Genomic DNA, 19,851 nt, shown 5'->3' with positions numbered 1-19,851 from the left:
TTAGTTCCCTCAATTAGTTCGTGACTCTCTAAGACTCCTTGCAAAGTTTTGCAGAGATCGGCCTTGGCAGCTCTCCAAGCCAGATAAAGTCTGTGGCTGTAAATCCTCCCTTGAAAGACTTTGCTGGATGTGAATAAGCAGAATTCACAGGAAATTAATCAAAGGGGGTTTTGTCGGAACAAGGAGTTTGCTTCTTGCTCTTGGGAAGCCTCGGTCAGGACAGATGATTGCCTTCTAGCAGTGATGTGTTCTCCTTCCAGATGTTCACCAAGAATAGAAGAAGGAAAAGATTGCTTTGGTTACCTTCAGGAGAATGTGATTCTTGGATAGACGGGTTTCCTAGTTTCTACAAAGCTGCGTTCTTGGACGATGTTCATTGACAAATGTTTAAGCTTCTATCAGAACCTCGGCTTTTAGCCTACATCAGGGGTGTCAAACTCAAGGCCTGGGGGCCAGATCCAGCCCACAGGATGCTTAGATCTGGCCAGTGGGGCCTCCCTGGAAACAGCGAAGGACTGGCCCACGGTGTCTCTGCAAGCAAAAACGGAACTCCATTTTCGCTGGCAGAGGGCTGCGGGAGGCTGTTGAAGCCAAAAACGGAGCTTGGAGCCCTTTTTCCCTGGCAGAATGCTTGGGCCACCATAGGTGCCCCTGACATGAGGGATGGAGAGCTGGCCACACCCACTCTGGCCACGCCCCACGCTCCCCGAGGTCAAACACAACTCTGATGCAGCCTTCAATGAAATCATGTTTGACACCCTTGGCCTACATGTTCCTTTTGCCATTTGGTATGGGCTTTTCATCTGCAAAGCTTTTGCCACCGTCCCCCAACTAGACGCCTTCCAATTTTATGGGACTAGAACTCCCACATTTCTCCATTAGGGAGACAAGCCGGAGAAGCTCCTTTAGACAAATGTTCAGCATCTTCCTCCTCTGAACTATAATGATATTTTATCCCAGACTGGTGGTGTTGCTATCTCTTAATCCCTGTGCAAAAATCAGATGGCCGATCTATTTTGTCAGAGACAAGCCCAGATGGATGCTAATTCTGGATTTGCCCTTGGGATTGAGCTGTGTCAGGAAAAAAAAAAGCCCAGTAATCTCCTCACTCAAACTTCTTCTTTTCAAAAAGTTTTAATGAGAGGAAAGAGTGGGCAGATCTCAGAAAAAAGGCAGAAAAAGAAAAGGATATCCTATACATTCAGTTCCCCTTAGATTGGGTTTTCCTTGCCCCCATCCTATTGTGCTAAACTATTAGTTGTTCTCAGCCAGTGGTGGGATTCAATTTTTTTTTACTACCGGTGCTGTGGGGCATGGCTTGGTGGGCATGGAAGAGGAAGGATACTGTAAAATCCCCATTCCCTCCCCATCCCACTAACCTGCTTTCCAGCTCCGTTCACCTGTGCAGGGCAACAAAAGAAGACCCAGCCGATCAGAAAATTGATCAGGGGAGGGGCCAGCCAAAGGTGATATTTGCCGGTTCTCCAAACTACTCAAAATATCTGCTACCAGTTCACCAGAACCGGTCAGAACCGGCTGAATACCACTTCTGATCTCAGCCCCGAGAGCAGGGACACAATACATATCCCAAGACCCAGAATCAGAAATCCCACTATTCATGCAATTTATCTCCATGATTTTGCTTATTTTCTTCTCAGGATTTACAGAATGAGGAAATGTATGCCAGCTGGGTATCTGCCTCGCCACCTATTTGCTGGTAGCATATACATTTCCCCCCCAGAAAGGAAGGGCACCTCCATACCCTCCCTCTAAATATGCCGTCAGCCCAATGGCAGAAAAGCAATTTTGGCAAATGGGCCAAAAATACGATTTGAAGAAGATGTTGGATATCCATTTGTCTGAAATGGTGTAGGGCTTCCTGCCTAAGCAGGGGGTTGGACTAGAAGACCTCCAAGGCCCCTTCCAACTCTGTCATTGTAAGTGCCACCAAACTCTTCTAAGTTCCCCTAAACCATATGATCTACCAGTTCTCAAGGCATATCTACCACTGAATTCTGTCCCTCAAATTTAGAAATTAGTCTTTCGTTCTGCTTTCCTTTTCAGTTCTTCACATTACCCGTCCGAAGGTCAGCTCTTGTATCTTAGTATTCTATGGGTTATGGAGAAGAAACCTACTGCTTAGAATACACTGTATACAAGAAATCAATCCATCAATCAATCAGAATAGAGCTGGAAGGGAACGTGGAGGTCTTCTAGTCTGACCCCCTGCTCAAGCAGGAGACCATTTCAGGCAAGTGCGTGTCCAGTCTCTTCTTAAAAGCCTCCAGTGATGGAGCGCCCACAACTTCTGAAGGCAACTTCTGTTCCACTGGTTAATTGTCCTCCCTGTTAGGAAGTTTCTCCTTAAATCCCAGGTTGCTTCTCTCCTTGATCAGTTTCCATCCATTTCTTCTTGTCCTGCCTTCAGGTGCTTTGGAAAATAAGTTGACCCCCTCCTCTTTCTGGCAGCCCCTCAAATACTGGAAGACTGCTATCACGACCCCTCAATCCTTCTTTTCTGTAGACTAGCCAAACCCAAATCCTCCAACGATTCTTCATACATTTTAGTCTCCGGGCCTTCATCTTATTTGCTCTTCTTTGGGCTTTTTCCAGCGTCTCAACCTGTTTTTGTAACGTATTGAGTAATTAAAAGGGTAAATATTAATTTAACATGAGAAGGCTGGAAAATTCATTACAATAGTCAAGAGCTGCTTTGAGGAGGAGCAGATGAAAACAGTGCTCAGAGCCCATCTGTGCTTCTTCTCTTTATATTCCAGCACGGGAAATGGCAGCTGACGTTATGTTTAATCTACGGTTTCCATCAAAAACTTCTTAACAAATAACTGCAGGAATATTTCCAGCCTGTTCAACTGGCATTTCTCTCTCTTTTTGTAATTTTTTAAAAAATTGAATAAACATTAAAATATTGGACATAGAGTGAGCTTTCTGGCTTTGTCAGTTCCATACATATTTTAACATAACAGCAAATACAGTTTCTACTTATCGTACATAGCTACTTTGATCTTTATATATTTATCTATCTACCTCAAAATATTCTGCTTCGATTCCTTTTCCTCATTTCCAAGCATTGATACACTTTATTCCAAATTTCATAATATTCTGTCTCATCTCTGTTTTTGATTGCTAATGTCAGACTATCGATTTCTGCACAGATCAAAAGGTTCTTTATTATCTCTTCTTCGGTGTAGGCATCTCTGTTTTTCCAATTTTGCACCTATACCAACCCTTGCTGCAGTTATCACACGCAGCATTAAATATATTGCTCCTTTACTATATTTTTCTTTTATTATTCCTAATAGAAATAGTTCTGTTTTTAAATCTATCTTTTGATCTAGCACCTCTTCCAACCATGTCTTTATCTGATGCCAAAATTACTTGGCTTTTGTACACACCGTATTTTTCGGAGTATAAGACGCACCTAGCTTTTGTGGAGGAAAACAAGGGAAAATCTGCTTCTGCCTTCTAGCGATTTGCCTCCTTGCAACAAACAGCAAACAGTACAGACGATATACACTGTTTGTAGTGTTACATTTCAGACTATACTTATACATGTGCTGTTAAAATTGATGTGGCTTTCTGGAAGTATAGTTATTCTCTGTTATTTAAAAGAAAATATAATAGCACTGGGCCTCTTCAGATCAAGCACTTATTTTAAAAAGCTTCTTCATTTTGTTAAGCTGTCTAGAACAATAATAAAGCAGTCTTTAAAAAACAAGTCTAATAATTTGAACATTCTATAGGCATTTATAGTTATTGACTTATCTTCTTGCAGCAAACAGCCTTATTAGCACAAGAAAAAAAAAACATCTGCCTCTGCCTCCCAGCAATTTGCCTTGTGGAGCAAACGGCAACTTCCACTTTCAGTTTAAGTGCGCCTCCCGATCATCAGCTGTTTCAGGCTGCAGGGATTACTATAGTTTATTACAGCCTCCGCAAGCCCCATTCCCCCCCCTTTCCTGCAAGGAGGTAAATTGCTGGGAAGCAGAGGCCAAAGGGTGGGGGATGGTGGGTGGGTGGGGCTACATTCAGTGTATAAGATGCACCCAAATTTTCACCCTCTTTTAGGAGAGGGGAAAGGTGCATTTTATATTCCGAAAAATACGGTAACCACCACGTATGATAAAAAGATTCTAAAGCCAAGTTACATTCCCAATGCTGCGGAGATGGATTCTCATTCATTTTTGCTAACCTCGTGGGAGGGAGGTGCCACCTATAAAAAGCATTTTGTACAAGTTTTCTTTCATCTTCTATCACATCTTTTCTCAGTCCTCAGATCCGGCTTGCCTGTAAATCCCCCCCTCCCCGTTACACACACACACAGACACACAAACACACACACACAGGCTTCATCACAAATAACTGCAAATGGCAGGTTCAAATGGGCCTGTCATTTGTCTCAATTTCATGTTTTGCAATTTAATCAAGTATGGCTTCCTGACACAGGGACTCTAATAGGAGGGCTGCCGGTTGACCTGCTGTTAAAATCACAGCTTTCTTCCTCTCCCCTTCCGTTCAAACTAATGGAATATTGTGGAGTGGGGTCATTAAATAACGCCTTGGATGCTGGGGTTTTGGTGCACACGGTCAGCAGGGAGAGGAGGGTAGGGCAGATGAGACAGCTGCTGTATTTTCCAAACCGTGAGTCTTTCTGTGGCCTTTCTAAGATGCTCACATCGGTTCGGTGGGGCCAATTTTATTAACAGTGTATTGTCAGAGTCAATTTAAATAATAATAATAATAATAATAATAATAATAATAATAATAATAATAATAATAATAATAATAATAATAATAATAATAATAATAATAATTTTAAAAAATTCTACAAAGAACTTCCCTACTTGGAACAGCTTATATCCACCGATGTTGCCTTAACAATTCCTAAGTCCTTGGTTAGAACTCGAGCTGTTGAGCTACCAACCAGCCCCAAAAGCTGTGAATCTCGCCAAAGAATAACCAATAATAGTAATAATAGTACAAATTGCAGCTTCCTGCACAAATTGCAGCTTCCTGCAATAACACCAGCAGAACTGCAAAAAGCTGCCCTACTTGAAACATCATATATCTTAAGAAGATACTTGGTTGAATCCTAGGACTCTGGAAGCAACCTGTATCAACCATTAGCACGAGAGATGAGCACTGCCCCCTAGAGTCAGGAACAACTAGCACATATGTGCAACCTAGAACTATGGAGAAATTTCCTTTCATTGAGAACAATTAATCTGTGGAGCAGATTGCCTCCAGAGGTTGTGAATGCTCCAACACTGGAAGTTTTTAAGAAGACGTTGGATAACTATTTGTCTGAATCGTTGAGTCATGCTGGCCACATGACCACAGAAATGTCTTTGGACAGCGCTGGCTCTTCGGCTTTGAAACGGAGATGAGCACCGCCCCCTAGAGTCGGGAACAACTAGCACACATGTGCGAGGGGAACCTTTATCTTTAGCTCAAAACAATTTGCACAGTGGATGTGTTACCACCAAACACTAACCTACCTGAGCTAATCTATCCTGTCCATTTTAGCCTAGCATCTTCTGCAGTCAATCTCTGTCTTGTACAACAAAGGTTTGTTTTTAAACACGTATGAAAGTCATAAGAACTGAATTGTGGTGATGATGATTATCTCTGTCTTAGGGGCGCAAACCTGGCTATTTCTCTTTTCTGGATCCGTTTTCTCCCGGGGTTTGGCTCTTCATGTTACTTGCCTACCTTGCAGTCAGCTGTATCCTCTTTTTGGTGGCCAGGTATAGTTCATTCTTCATTCTGTGTCTATTCCCTGTCCTCACAGTGACACTTACTGGCAGCTTCTAGGAGGTACATGGAGAAATCTAATGTGGGTTGCTTTGCCCATGGCTGATGAGGGAGGGATGGATGGATGGATGGATGGATGGAGAGGATGTTTATGTCTATTGACGTTCCAATCAGCTCCAGGAAACACCACCGTTCTGGCAGGAGGTCACCAGGAGTCTCTTTTAAGTTGAGTTTCAACTCCTGTGTTTATTTATTTCCTATCCACCCTTTTCTTCAGGAGCTCAAGGTGGCATGCCATAGTAATGCTCCCTCCTACTTTTCCCCACATCAGTTCAGGGAGGTAGGTTGGACCAAGAAAGAGTGATCACCCTAGGCCCGTGATGGTGAACCTATGGCACGGGTGCCAGAGGGAGCATGCAGAGCCCTCCCTGTGCTGCTTTTCTGGTTTCCAGTGCGCACACTTGTGCCAGCCATCTGGATCTTCGTGGATGGCAGAGCACCTGAAAACAGCAGGTGTATTATGAGTGTACTACGCTTACGAGTGACATAAGCACAGTACACAAAATTATCTGCTACAACGTCCTACCTGCCAATGACTATTTCAGCTTCAATCACAGCAATACACCAGCACACAATAGATACAAACGCAAGGCAAACCGCTCCAAACTCGATTGCAGAAAATACGACTTATAAACTGGGAAGCTTTCAATTAAAAGCACAATAGGCCACCAAACATTAATTCACTAGCCTTTACTGTAAAAATGTGTGTGTGTGGGGGGGGGGGAATCACCCAGATATCAGGTTTAAAATTATTATATTTCTAATGATCTGGGTGTCAGAGTGCACTGTAACAACATTGCCAAAATGGAAATGTTAACCTAATCTTGCGTAGCTTCTTCTCTGGTAATATTGTACAGCTAAATCTTTGCTAGACCAATTCTCGAATACAGCTCATCTGTCTGGAACCCGCACTGCATAGCGGACATTAATACAATTGAGCGAGTCCAGAGATATTTCACGAGAAGAGTCCTCCACTCCTCTGCTCGCAACAGAATAAAATAAATAAATCTAAGTCTTAGATCATAAATGAGTTGTTATTTCAAATATAAGAACTCACATTATTTCTTAAAAACAGAACAAATACAAATCTTAACCTTTGATCAATTAAAACAGAAGACAGTATGTCCCATGTTTTCTTCTTCAACATGAATTAGAACTATTAGTAAATATATAGCCTCATTCTGAAGGTGAGTCCAGATCACTGTAATATAATTATTTTTTAATTTGACAAGCATCCAGAATTTCTGTAAATTAGGGTGGGGGGAATCTAAGAAGGTTAAATGTAAGTTTTCGGAAAGGCAGACCCTACCTGTGTGTGGTTGTGCTGGATTGTTGCTCTTCCCCACAACCTATTTTGAGTAGAAATAGAATTTTCTGAACCTCACCATTGCAGTTCTTTCCAATCAAAACAGGATCGCGTCTCTTCGGTTTCCGCAAGAGACGCCACAGATTTTCACTCTTTGTAGATGCATATGAAGGCTACAAAGATCTAATGCTGGTCACCTTTGGGGGTCTTTTAGTGCAGCTGAAACTGTCAGATTCATGAGCTCATACAGGTTTTCAGCAACACACAGGATTTGAAGCCACTTACAACACAGTTGGAGCCTGTCGGCACAAAGATACGGATATGTTTTCTGAACGTGTCTGCGACCAATGACATGGGGCTTCAGATAACAGACACCCAGGGTCAGGGGGATGACCAAGAGGGGGGAGGGAATCTTACTTCTGCCAAACAATACCCCTGAGTCAGTGGTGGGTTCCTACCGGTACGGCCCAGTTCGACCGAACCGATAGCGGTATGGCGGCCTGGACTGTTGGAACCGGCAGCGACCCAGACCTGCCACGCCCCCGAACTGATTCCCCGGTTTCTTCTGCCGTCACGGGGATGTTTCTGCACATTCATAGAACAGTTTTCAGTCAACTGCACATGCGCAGCAATAATCCCTGCTGGGCTCTGAATTATGGTAAAGGAGAATTAAATAAATCTGAGCCTTTCTCTTTCTTAAAATTTGCTTTATTAAGAGTAAACAATTCCCCCCCCCCCAGGTTCCACTCGGCTAAACAATTATGAAGAGGCAGGCAAAGGTGATCGATTCTGTCCTGGTTCCAAATTGATCACAATCTTATGATGTGCCATCCCAACGGCAAGACTTCCTCTTGAGAAATGATGCACCCAGGGAAATTCGACCACTCTTGCTTCTATGCCACCCTGTGTTTGCATGCCAGTGTAACCAGATGTGTCGTGTTTTGATCCTGCAGATTGACACCTTATGAGTGGTACAGCCCCCACCCCTGTTCCCAAGGGCGATGCAATCTACTGGTAAATCAGTATTCTCTGGGCAACAGCCTGTGGTTTCCTGTCGGTGGATTCATGCAACAGGGGTCCACGATTGCCCCACGAGCTTTGTCCACCCGCTGTGTCAGTGGAGTCTGGTAAGAAAATGAAAAACATGTTTCTTCTTGAGGTGGTTCCATAGAATTAGTGGGGGGTTGCAGGTGGTACGACCTGGTACGGGTGTACCGGAACCTGCCCGGAGCACCAAATACTGTTCCAGTACGGTGGTGCGGAGGACCCACCCACCCGCCCGCACTCCTTACCTCTCTTTAAACTCTTTGGTGCTTATGCGCATGACGCATACAACGCCTGCGCAATGCTCCACCAAGCAGCTGGACGATCACAGAGGCTCACGGAGGTGTCGCTGGATGTTAAGATGCACGCACACGCTATGCGCATGTGTGTGCATACTTCGCACATTCATGTGGAGGACGCCGTGCCCCGTTTCAACTGAACAGGTTGCAATGGGATCCGGAACCCACCACTGCATAGAATGTTATTGACATGGATTATAGGGGGTGAGAGCTTTGGTAACGTCAATCAACCAATCAGGATAGAGCTGGAAGGGACCCCCTGCTCAAGCAAGAGACCCCATTGTCAGGGTTCCGAGCGATGCCCTAATTAAATCATAAGCCTCGAGCCAAGATTCAAAAGAAATCCAGTTATTTAACAGGAGCTTCATGTCGGCACCTTCCCAAGTGAAGCCAGCTCCGACCCCATGTAATTTACGTCCCCAATCATGACCCTGTTTGCCCCATCGCCATGTGTCATCCATCACATTCACCAATGGGGCAATTTCGAGGGTTGTAGAGATCACTCCCCTCCGGCCACTGTAAGTAACCCTGGGATACAGCCGTGAGAGAGATAAGTCTGGAATGTGCACCTGTTTATTGCTGCCATGCTGTTTCATCGGTTTCCCACCCCCTCTTTCCTACGGCAACTCAAGAGCTGGCCAGGGATGCTTTGCCAGTTGACACCTGTACCATTTCAGACAAGTGACTGTCCAGTCTTTTCTACCTCCAGTGATGGAGCATCCACAACTTATGGTAGCAAGCAGTTCCACTGGTAAATTGTTTTTACAGTTAGGAAGTTTCTCCTTAATTCCAGGTTGCTTCTCTCCTTGATTAGTTTCCATCCACTGTTTCTTGTCCTGTCCTCAGGTTCTTTGGAGAATAGCTTGACTCCCTCTTCTTTGTGGCAGCCTCTCAAATACTGGAAGACTGCTGTCATGTCACCCCCAGTCCTTCTTCTCATTAGACTAGCCAAACCTAAATAATAGTGAAGACATCCAATAGAATAGCAACTGAGACACTTCATGGCACTCTAACAAATATTCCCATGTTAATACATTTGGAGAAGCTTTATATACTCACGTTTCCCCATGATTAAGTGAACCCATTTCCCCTAATCCTTCAAGATTTTTTAAATTAAATTCTAAACAAAGCTATTAGTTCACCATGCTAGCATGAAATCTGATGATAAATTTGGTATCCTCCAGAGTTTGTTGGCATTAATGTTTTTGCTCTTAGTTGCAGATTGAATCTTGGGAATCTATAAGCAGCTGAGGGTAAAAAAAGGAGATAGATAAAAACAGGTTTTCCTTCTAAGAAAAAAAACACGAAATTTCTCTTATGACATAGTTTTCTGGCTCTTAGCTAGTGTACAATATCTCTCCATTCCAGTAGTTATGTAAAACCTAATCTTCACAACCGTTTGTTCTGTAATGCCCTTGGGTTTCGTTGATAAAAAAAACCAGAAACAGCCTGAAACTTTAATAACAAAACAGTTTATGCGCAATAATAATTTGGGATCCAACGATCCCACTGGTAGAAGAAACAAGTCTTGCAATGCTGCCTTCTGTATCCAACCCTAGAATAGAATAGAATAACAGAGTTGGAAATGACCTTGAAGGTCATCTAGTCCAACCCTCTGCTTAGGCAGGAAACCCTATACCACTTCAGACAAATGGGTATCTAACATCTTCTTTAAAACTTCCAGTGTTGGAGCATTCACAACTTCTGGAGGCAAGTTGTTCCACTGATTAATTGTTCTAACTGTCAGGAAATTTTTTCTTAGTTCTAAGTTGCTTCTCTCCTTGATTAGTTTCCCCCCATTGCTTCTTGTTCTACCCTCAGGTGCTTTGGAGAACAGCTTGACTCCCTCTTCTTTGTGGCAGCCCCTGAGCCCCTATCATGTTTCCCCTAGTCCTTCTTTTCACCAAACTAGACATATCCAGTTCCTGCAACTGTTCTTCATATGTTTTAGCCTCCGGTCCCCTAATCAACTTTGTTGCTCTTCTCTGCACTCTTTCTAGAGTCTCAACATCTTTTTACATTGTGGTGACCAAAACTGGATGCCTTACCAAGGCCTTATAAAGTGGTATTAACACTTCACGTGATCTTGATTCTACCCCTCTGTTGATGCAGCCTAGAACTGTGTTGGCTTTTTTGGCAGCTGCTGCACACGGCTGGCTAATATTTAAATGGTTGTCCACTAGGACTCCAAGATCCCTCTCCCAGTTACTACTATTGAGCAAGATACTACCTATACTGTACCTGTGCATTTCGTTTTTCTTGCCTAAATGTAGAACTTTACTTTTTTCACCATTGAATTTCATTTTGTTAGATAGGGCCCAATGTTCAGGTCTGTCAAGATCCTTCTGTATCTTGAGCCTATCTTCTGGAGTGTTGGCTATTCCTGTCAGTTTGGTGTCAATGAGTTCCCCATTTATCCCCTCGTTCAAATCATTGATGAAAAAAACAAGGCCTAAAACACAGCCTTGGGGTACTCCACTGCATACTTCTACCCTTACCAGCTTCCGATACCCAGAGGAAGTAGCATTAGATGAATAAAATTAGTTAAGTTGCAAGGCCTAGATCATTTCCATTGTGTCACTTGCTTCCTTTTCTTCCACTCAAGGTGGGCTTTTACCTTGATCATCATCTCCTCCTATACGGCTAACCTGGCGGCTTTTCTCACTGTGCAGCGCATGGATGTGCCCATTGAATCTGTCGATGATCTGGCTGACCAGACAGCTATTGAGTACGGCACAATCCACGGCGGCTCCAGCATGACGTTTTTCCAAGTAAGCCTTTTGCTTGACGGAGGTTCCGAGGCCAGAATTCAGGAATAGGAATGGAATGGAATAGAATAGAACAGAACAGAACAGAACAGAACAGAACAGAACAGAACAGAATAGAATAGAATAGAATAGAATAGAACAGAATAGAACAGAACAGAATAGAATAATATATACAATAAGATGGAATGGAATAGAATAGAACAGATTAGAATAGAATTAGAATAGATTAAAATAAAATAGAATAGAATTAGACTTAGAATTAGAAATAGAATAGAATAGAAGTCCACAAATCTTAAGGAGATAGGTAATAGGAAGGATGAGTAGAACGATAGCAATACAGTCTTAGTCAATAGTTTGACAGTGTTGTAGGAATTAGTTGTCTAACAGAATAATGGCATGTGGGAAACAACTGTCCTTGTGTCTAGTTGTTCTGGTGTGCAGTTGTTTTGAGGGTAAAAGTTGAAACAATTTATGCCCAGGATATGAGTGGTCTGAGATAAATAAATAATAAAGCCCACCTCTGGCTCTGTAGGAAGTCCTATCCAATCGATCATGGCGTTAGACTTCTCTCTATTCTCTTGTTTTCTTAAGAACTCACGGTACCAGACGTATCAGAGAATGTGGAATTACATGTATTCTAAGCAGCCGAGCGTCTTTGTTAAAAGCACGGAAGAAGGCATCGCCCGTGTGCTCAACTCCAACTATGCTTTCCTGCTGGAGTCCACCATGAACGAGTATTACCGCCAGCGCAATTGCAACCTCACCCAGGTCGGGGGCCTTCTGGACACCAAGGGCTACGGGATTGGCATGCCAGTCGGTAGGCAGCGAAGTGAAATTCTAGCTATTCTGAGCTGTCTGCAGAGGTTCCGGGCACAAATAGATCCTTACAGATTCTTAAAACATCAGAAGGCCTTTCACGCTTCTGGGACCTCCACCCTAAAAAGAACTCGGTCAAGTTATTCCTTAGCCACACTGAATTGTCCGATGGCTTTGCTTGCTGAACAAATCTCTTCGAACCTCAGAAATAGCCCATATATGAGAAACTGAACCTACTTAGTGTTATATGCACAGGTTTTATTGTAGGAAGAGGGAGAAATAGGAACACATTCAGAGCAACATAACAATGAGAATGTATTATGGAAAATGCATTTTTTTTTTCATAATACAAAAGACTTCTAAGTTTCGGCAATAAACAAATTAAAACTTTTGGGAAATGTAGATAATATCTTCGTTCTTCTGGAACGCACTACAGCTTCAGAGTGTACTGTATTTTTCATAATATAAGACGCACTCTCCCCAAAAAAAGAGGGTGTAAATTTGGGTGCATCTTATATGCTGAATGTAGTCCTGCTCACCTGCCGGGCCCCATCCTTTGACCTCTGCCTCCCAGGAATTTGCCTCCTTGCAGCAAACAGCCTGTTTCAGTTTCAGCTTCAGCACAACTTGATTAGCACAAGCAGCTGATTGTCGGTTGGATCGGCCTCCCGATCATCAGCTGTTTCAGGCTGCAGGGATTGCCATTGCCTATTGCCATGTCCACACACCCCATTTTTGGCCTCCATGTGCCCCATTTTCCACCCATTCCAATTCCTACCACCCGCCCATTCCAATCCCTAGCACAATGGATGGAAAATGACATGCACAGAGGCTGAAAACGGGTGCGTCGAGGCGGCAATAGGCTATGGCAATCCCACCAGCCTGAAACAGCTGATGGTCAGAAGGCCAATCCAACCAACAATCAGCTCCTTGTGCTAATCAGGCTGTGCTGAAATTGAAACTGAAACAGGCTGTTTGCTGCAAGGAGGCAAATTGCTGGGAGGCAGAGGCAGATTTTTTTTCTTGTTTTCCTCCCAAAAGCTAGGTGTGTCTTATACTTCGAAGTGTCTTATACTCTGGAAAATACGGTGCATCAAGAGAGTTTTAGAACAACTTCTGCCGTTATAACTTTAAAGACTCAGGGAAGAATAGATTTTTAAATACTTTATTTTACCTGACATTCAAGATTTCCTGCAATGTTTTGCAAAAAGAAACGGACATAAATGGAAAACAGAACAACACACACCCCTTCCCCCAAACAGAACAAATATGAAGAGCTGCTTATTCTTTCAGTCTCTGATTTGCCCCCTTGGCTTTACAGGTTCTCTTTTCCGTGATGAGTTTGACATGGCCATTCTCCAGCTGCAGGAGACCAATCGTCTGGAAATCCTGAAGCGGAAATGGTGGGAGGGCGGACAGTGTCCAAAAGAAGAAGATCACCGAGCCAAGGGTAAATAACCAATACCTTCTCTGAAATGTGTTTGAATATAAGAAGCTCAGATTGGTAGGGATGCGGTGGCTCAGTGGCTAAGACGCTGAGCTTGTCGATCAGAAAGGTTGGCAATTCGGCGGTTCAAATCCCTAGTGCCACATAACGGAGTGAGCTCCTGTTACTTGTTCCAATTTCTGCCAACCTAGCAGTTTGAAAGCCCATAAAAATGCAAGTAGAAAAATAGGGACCACCTTTGGTGGGAAGGTAACAGCATTCTGTGCACCTTTGGCATTGAGTAATGCCGGCCGCATGACCACGGAGACGTCTTCGGACAGCGCTGGCTCTTGAGCTTTGAAATGGAGATGAACACCGCCCCCTAGAGTTGGGAACGACTAGCACATATCTGCAAGGGGAATCTTTACCTTTACCTTAGCTCAGGTTGGTAGTTGGGCTGTTGGGCTGAGCTCTGATGTCGGCCATTTGGTTGCAAACGTTTTGTCACCTTTTGAGGATACGTTGTCAGTGCGCACGCTAAAACCAAACGAGCTGTAAGGCCCTTAGACTCTAGATTTGCATAGCATTCATTTATGCTGGTTTGGGTGGGTGGGGGGAACCAAGCATGGAGCAAAAGCAAAGAGGATAACAGTCTGTATCTTTCATCTGGCAAAGAATTTGCGTTCTGTATGTTGGACAGTTCATAAAGGAAAGTAGATGTTTGGAAACTGTCTTTGCTTCAAATCTATGTTTTACCATAAAGATGAAAGAACTGGGAAGCAAGCGGGGCTGGGGGGGGAGGGAGGCATCTTAGAAGCAATTTTGAAAGGAAATTGGTTCGTTACATCAATGGCTTGTAATCTCTCTCTCCCTCTGTGTGTGTAAACCTCCGATTGCCTCTGTGTGTGTGTGTGACTTTACGTTGATTTGATTTTTATTCAAATCTATGTTATTTCTTCATGAAAGTTCAGCGTTGCTTTTAAAATTCTTAACTCTCCATGGACATTCCAGGCCAATTCTGCAGAGACAAGATTCTGTTACAGGAGCCCTTTTAGCTGCCTCCCGGGTCAGCCTCAGACATCCAGAGACCAGGGAGAGCGCTAATTGCTTTATCTTGACATCTGAAACACATAACTAAACTTCAAAGAATCAAAAAAATAAACTGGTAAATTATGAAATAGGCTCCTGTGAGGGAGAAGAGGAGGAGGAAGAGAGGAGAAAGGGGAGCATATAGGGACCTGTCAATAAACAGGAGTCCCGTCCCCCCACCCCGCAGATGAGAACAAGCCTAGCCAGTCAGCCAAAGTTTCCCTGAAAATAAGACCTCCCTGGATAATAAGCCCAATCGGGCTTTTGAGCACATGTTCTGGAAATTCTGGTAGGCGTTTCCCCCACCCCCCTCCCTGAACCTCCATGCAGGCCCTGCACTTACCGAAGATTGCCGAACTGGGCAGAATCCTAACTAGAGGATTGCCTGAACCCATGCAAACCCCCAGCAGCCCACCCCTGCTATGACCCCTCCCCAGCCTGGAATAGAGAAATTCTGACAGGAGACAAACAACCTTAAGAGTTGCTGTCACCCCATGGGAGAATTAGAAACTGCGTCCTTTGCTTTGAGGTGCAAACAAAAATTGGCTAAAATAGCATTGTTTAGGATGAAAATGGGAAAAGAGAGCAGCCTTTTTGATTTTGTGGGGCGATGTTTCAAATATCCACTTAGAGGCAACTGGTGGGAGATGTTACGTAAGCTTCTGGGAGTTGTAATGACTTATTCTGCCGGTGCCCAAATTCCCTTCTTGGAGGGCCAAGATGCTTAATGGGCACCTTTGCATCAGAATTGCTGCTTCTGCCACTGTGATTTGCTACGTGGTTGGAAGAAATTCCTATCTGAACACTGGAAAGCACATTGGAGCAGACACCAAGAGATATGACCGTCAACTTTCGCAAATAAAGCAACTGGACAATGATTTACAAGGAGGAGCGATGAGGTTTTCTTCTAAAAAGCCTGTGGGACTGTCAATAAATCTTTGATTCTCACATTTTGATTTACTGCTCCGGGGGAGAGAGGCAACTTTTATAGGTGTCTGAATTGATTAAGAATTGTACTCGGCAGCTCTGATACAAGCTAACACATCATTTGTGAGTCAGTCCTCTGCTCAATCAAGTGAAGTCTATGCAAGTCCCAGTAATAAACATTGCAGCCAAAGGCGCATCGCCTCCAGCCAGAATGATAGATACCGCTACTGTAGATGCTTCTTTGGTCTCAGCAAGGTTAATCTAGACTTTGGTTTTGAACCAGAGCTGTTAATAAAGGGCGTGAGATACAAGTTGCATATGATTCAGTGCATTTTATTAGAGGAAGGAAATCATTACTTCATAGGAGGAACTCAAGAATGACTTTGAAGCCATGCAAAGCACAAAGGAACATCTCCAATTCTTTGTGTGGGCTTGACCTTGGTAGATGTAATGGCATTTCTTCGGGAGGCCAAAAATGGCTGTATTCGGTGTATAGGATGCACCAACATTTTCACGCTCTTTTAGGGGGGGGAAAGGTGCATCTTATACTGCGAAAAATATAGTCAGCTAAATAACGTCTAAATAACATTCCTTTCTCAGAGAGTCAAGGACATTTTGCCCTGCACCTGGAGTGGTGTGACTGGGAGGCATCTCCAGTTGGGACGGTGACTGATTGGGCCATGTGATGGACATATAGGTGCTGGACAGGGACTTGAACTTTCATTTGGGTGGGGAAAACCTGGAAACTTTCAGATTTGTGTTTTCCCAGATGTGCCAATGACACTCTTGCTGTTACGCATCTTCTTGAAGAAAGAGAGTGGGATTTTAAACGATCTGTCCAAATTGGTCAGTCGTTGCAAAGGAGGACTAAAACCTAAAATAAACTTCTGGAAGAACAAGGGGAATATATCAGGGAAAAGATTCCTCAACTGCATTATGAAATAGGAGCCGATTTGGTTTTCTACCAGGCCTGGTAGAAAAGACAGTGAGTCAGAAATCCATCTGTTCGACTCCATTGAAGAGGAATGAATCATTCTCGCCTGTCCAGAATTATTTCCATTTCCATTCTCTTCGAAAGAAATTGAAGAGGGATTTGGAGAGGAAGACGTGGTCCTTCGATCGGAGGACTGCCAGCTGAAGACAAGCCGTTGCCTATGGAGAGAAAGAGCAACTGCTTGCAAATGGTTGTGTGACGGTATAGAGATCAAAGATGCCAATATTCAGATTGTCAGGATTTCTCAAGCGATAGCTAAAAAGGCCGAGGAAGCCACCCGACAACAGGATGAAATCAACCATATTTCTATGTTTTTTTACCAGAATATTCCATTGTTATGAATTCAGTTTGAATTCCTAACAGATATTATTAACTCATCAGTACTGGAAATCTGTTCTGACCGAGGCTTCCCAAGAGCATGAAGCAAACTCCTTGTCCCGACAAAAAAAAAAAAACCTTTTATTAATTTCCTCTGAATTCTGCTCATTCACATCCCGCAAAGTCTTTCAAGGGAGGATTTACAATCACAGACCTTATCTGGCTTGGAGAGCTGCCAGGCCGATAGCTGCAAACTTGGCAAGGAGCCTCAGAGAGTCAGGAACCAATTAAGCGAACTCATGGTCTCCTGCAAACTCCACTCCCCTTTCGCTCCTCTTTTATTTCCTCTGGGAGGGGCCATTCATCGTCCACCTGTGGCCTTACTCCCAAGTCAACCCCTGTTCTTTAGCTGTTCCCTTCATCTGGCAACTCTGTGCATGCACACGCTGGGAGCAGGCTCCAGCTGTTTGTCTGCCTCACTGATGTCTGACTCTGAAGGCAGCTGATAACTGTCAGAGGGCCCTGGTCCCTTCTCTGCCTCCGACACAGTGCCCTCCTCAGAGCCTTCTCCAGACTCCAGGACTGGCCCAGGTTCCTCCCCAACCTCCTCACTGTCTGCTGCCAGCTCTGCTGGCCGGCCACAACAAAACGAATATGTTTTAGTAAGTTATTTCTGGGCATTCAAATTACCAAGCTACTCCCTGTTTTTTAGTTTAATGTGCTGGGTTATTGAGGGCAATGCTTTCATTCAAACTTTGCATGCAAGGAAAGCTAGCTATGATCCTGATCTGCCACTGCATTATGTTGCATATTTGCATAATATGCCAGGGTTAATTTAGTGCTAATCATTGGCGGGAGACTTTCTCACAGGCGGCCACACAGTGGATCACACAAATCACTACTTGCAGATTCTAGCAGCAATTTGTGGCTTCGTAGAAGTTAGTCCCTTGCACTAATGCTGCTTTTGTTCCTCTTTCTGTGTGTGTTTTATGATAGGTCTAGGAATGGAGAATATAGGCGGAATCTTCGTAGTCCTGATATGCGGTTTAATCGTAGCTATTTTCATGGCAATGCTGGAGTTCTTGTGGAGTCTCCGACACTCCGAACATTCTGAAGTAAGTTTTTGTTAGAGGTGCTTGCTCTAATATTTGATTAAGGGTGCTGCATCAAAAACCATCTAATACATACATACATACATACATACATACATACATACATACATACATACATACATATATTTATCGAAATATATATTTATGCGAAAACGTCCTCCCCCTGGCTCCGAAGGCTCTCCAGAAGCCAGACAGGCCTGTTTTTGGACTTCCGGTACTTCTGGTAGGCCTGTTTTTCGTCCTTCCCCAGGCTCCTCTTTCTCCGAGCCTCCGGGAGGGCAGAAAAGGCCTCCCCTAGGCTCCATAGGCCAGAAAAAGGCCTGTTTCCTGACTTCCGGGAGGTCCATTTTTCACCCTCCCAGAGTCTCCACATGGACCTTCCACTTATCTGGCATGATGAGTGGGCTGCATGGAGACTCCTAGGAGGGGTGGGGTGGGCAGGCAGGGCCAGCCGGTCTTAGTACCAATCGGTTTGGTGAACCTGTGCGAACTGGCTGAATACCACTGGCTTATTGGAGTTGTTGTTTTAGGGGTTCCCAATCTAACACAAAAAAAACCCGCTCCAATTCTTAGGTGGTTCCCCACTGACATTGAAACATTTAAAAACAAAAACACTAGTATTCTAATATATATTTGTTTTACCCCATCTTAGATCTCAGCCTGCCAGGAGATGGCGTCTGAATTGCGTAGCATCATTCTCTGCAGGGACAGTTTTCACCCCCGTCAAAGGCGAGGAGCTATTCTACGGACTCGCCCCATTATACAAGAAGACCGAAGAGCCCGTCCAGCGACCACTACCACCCTCAGTAACGGCAAACTCTGTGGTGCCGGGGACCCTGACCAGCTGGCACAGAGACTCGCACAAGAAGCTGCCCTGGTCGCTCGGGGTTGCACCCACATCCGGGTGTGCCCTGAATGCCGGAGGTTCCAAGGTCTTCGTGTCCGGCCTGGACCCGATTCCCTCATGCAAAGCGACGAGAATTTGGAATGGGAGAAGGTGACAAACAGCAGCGAGCCGGAATAAAGCAGGGAAGATGGCAGAAACAGAAGCTAATGTTCCATTTTACAGAACATGAGACTTATACACAGTGTCGAACTATTTTTAAATTAATAAAGTGGCATCCCAGCTTCTTGAGAGCATATCAAAGCTATAGGCTGGGATTGAGCCCAACGGCAGCCTTGTTACTTGTCGTCTCTGAGAGTCTCTAACGTTCGTCTTTCTGCGAGTCCTGGGTGAAAGCCCTCCCAGCTAAATTGGGGGGGAACCGCTTCCTCAGAATATTGCTTCTATAGAATTTGAGGTATGGGATGTGAAAAAAAGGCAAAACATTACCAAAAGAAGGTCTTTAAACTCATACATATTACGCCAGGTGAAAAAAATAATAACACTGCCTTATGGATGGTGTTAAATTGATGAGATAGCTACCATATTTTTCAGACTATAAGATGCACCGGAGTATAACACACACCAAGACTTAGAAGACATAATTTTTTTAAAAAAAGTTTTTGTCCTCCCCCCCTCCTGGCCCCTAGGAGCACTCTGCAAACCTCCCAAACCCTCTGCATGCCCAGTTTTTTGTGAAAAGGGAGCATGCACAGTTTGAGAAGCCTGCAAAGTACTCCTGGAGGCCGGAAAGGGCAAAAAATGGCCCATTTTTTGCAAAAAAATAAAGGGGCATGCAGCGGGTTTTGAAGGCCCATTTTTTGCTCGTTTTAGTGTTCCCCAGCCCCAGGAGCACTTTGCAAGTCTCCCAAATTCTCTGCGTGTCCATTTTTGCGAAAAACTGGATGCACAGGGTGGGGTTTCGGGAGGACAAAAATGCTGTATTCAGTGTCTAAGACACACCCAGATTTTCACCCTCCTTTTGGGGGGGGGGGGAATGTGCGTCTTATACTCCAAAATATACAGTACTTTCTTTT

General features: G+C 44.1%; 1 protein-coding gene across 3 annotated transcripts in view; it reads left to right on the top strand.

The window, feature by feature from the left end:
- GRIK4 (glutamate ionotropic receptor kainate type subunit 4) overlaps nt 1-19,157 on the top strand; it is a 291,990-nt gene extending 272,833 nt beyond the window's left edge. For all 3 annotated transcript variants that reach the window (XM_081961107.1, XM_081961106.1, XM_081961108.1), the window contains 7 exons: nt 5,656-5,765; nt 8,092-8,265; nt 11,087-11,252; nt 11,841-12,066; nt 13,387-13,515; nt 17,816-17,934; nt 18,584-19,157. In XM_081961107.1, coding sequence (XP_081817233.1) covers nt 5,656-5,765; nt 8,092-8,265; nt 11,087-11,252; nt 11,841-12,066; nt 13,387-13,515; nt 17,816-17,934; nt 18,584-18,955 — 1,296 coding nt within the window. In that variant the 3' untranslated portion in view covers nt 18,956-19,157. The remainder of the gene's footprint in view (nt 1-5,655; nt 5,766-8,091; nt 8,266-11,086; nt 11,253-11,840; nt 12,067-13,386; nt 13,516-17,815; nt 17,935-18,583) is intronic.
- Nucleotides 19,158-19,851: the final 694 nt, after the last annotated feature.

Source organism: Natrix helvetica (assembly GCF_964273705.1).
Source record: "Natrix helvetica genome assembly, chromosome: 8".
NCBI classification, from domain to species: domain Eukaryota; kingdom Metazoa; phylum Chordata; class Lepidosauria; order Squamata; family Natricidae; genus Natrix; species Natrix helvetica.
Note: the sequence above shows the minus strand (reverse complement) of the source record. Positions and strands in the feature narration are given on the sequence as shown.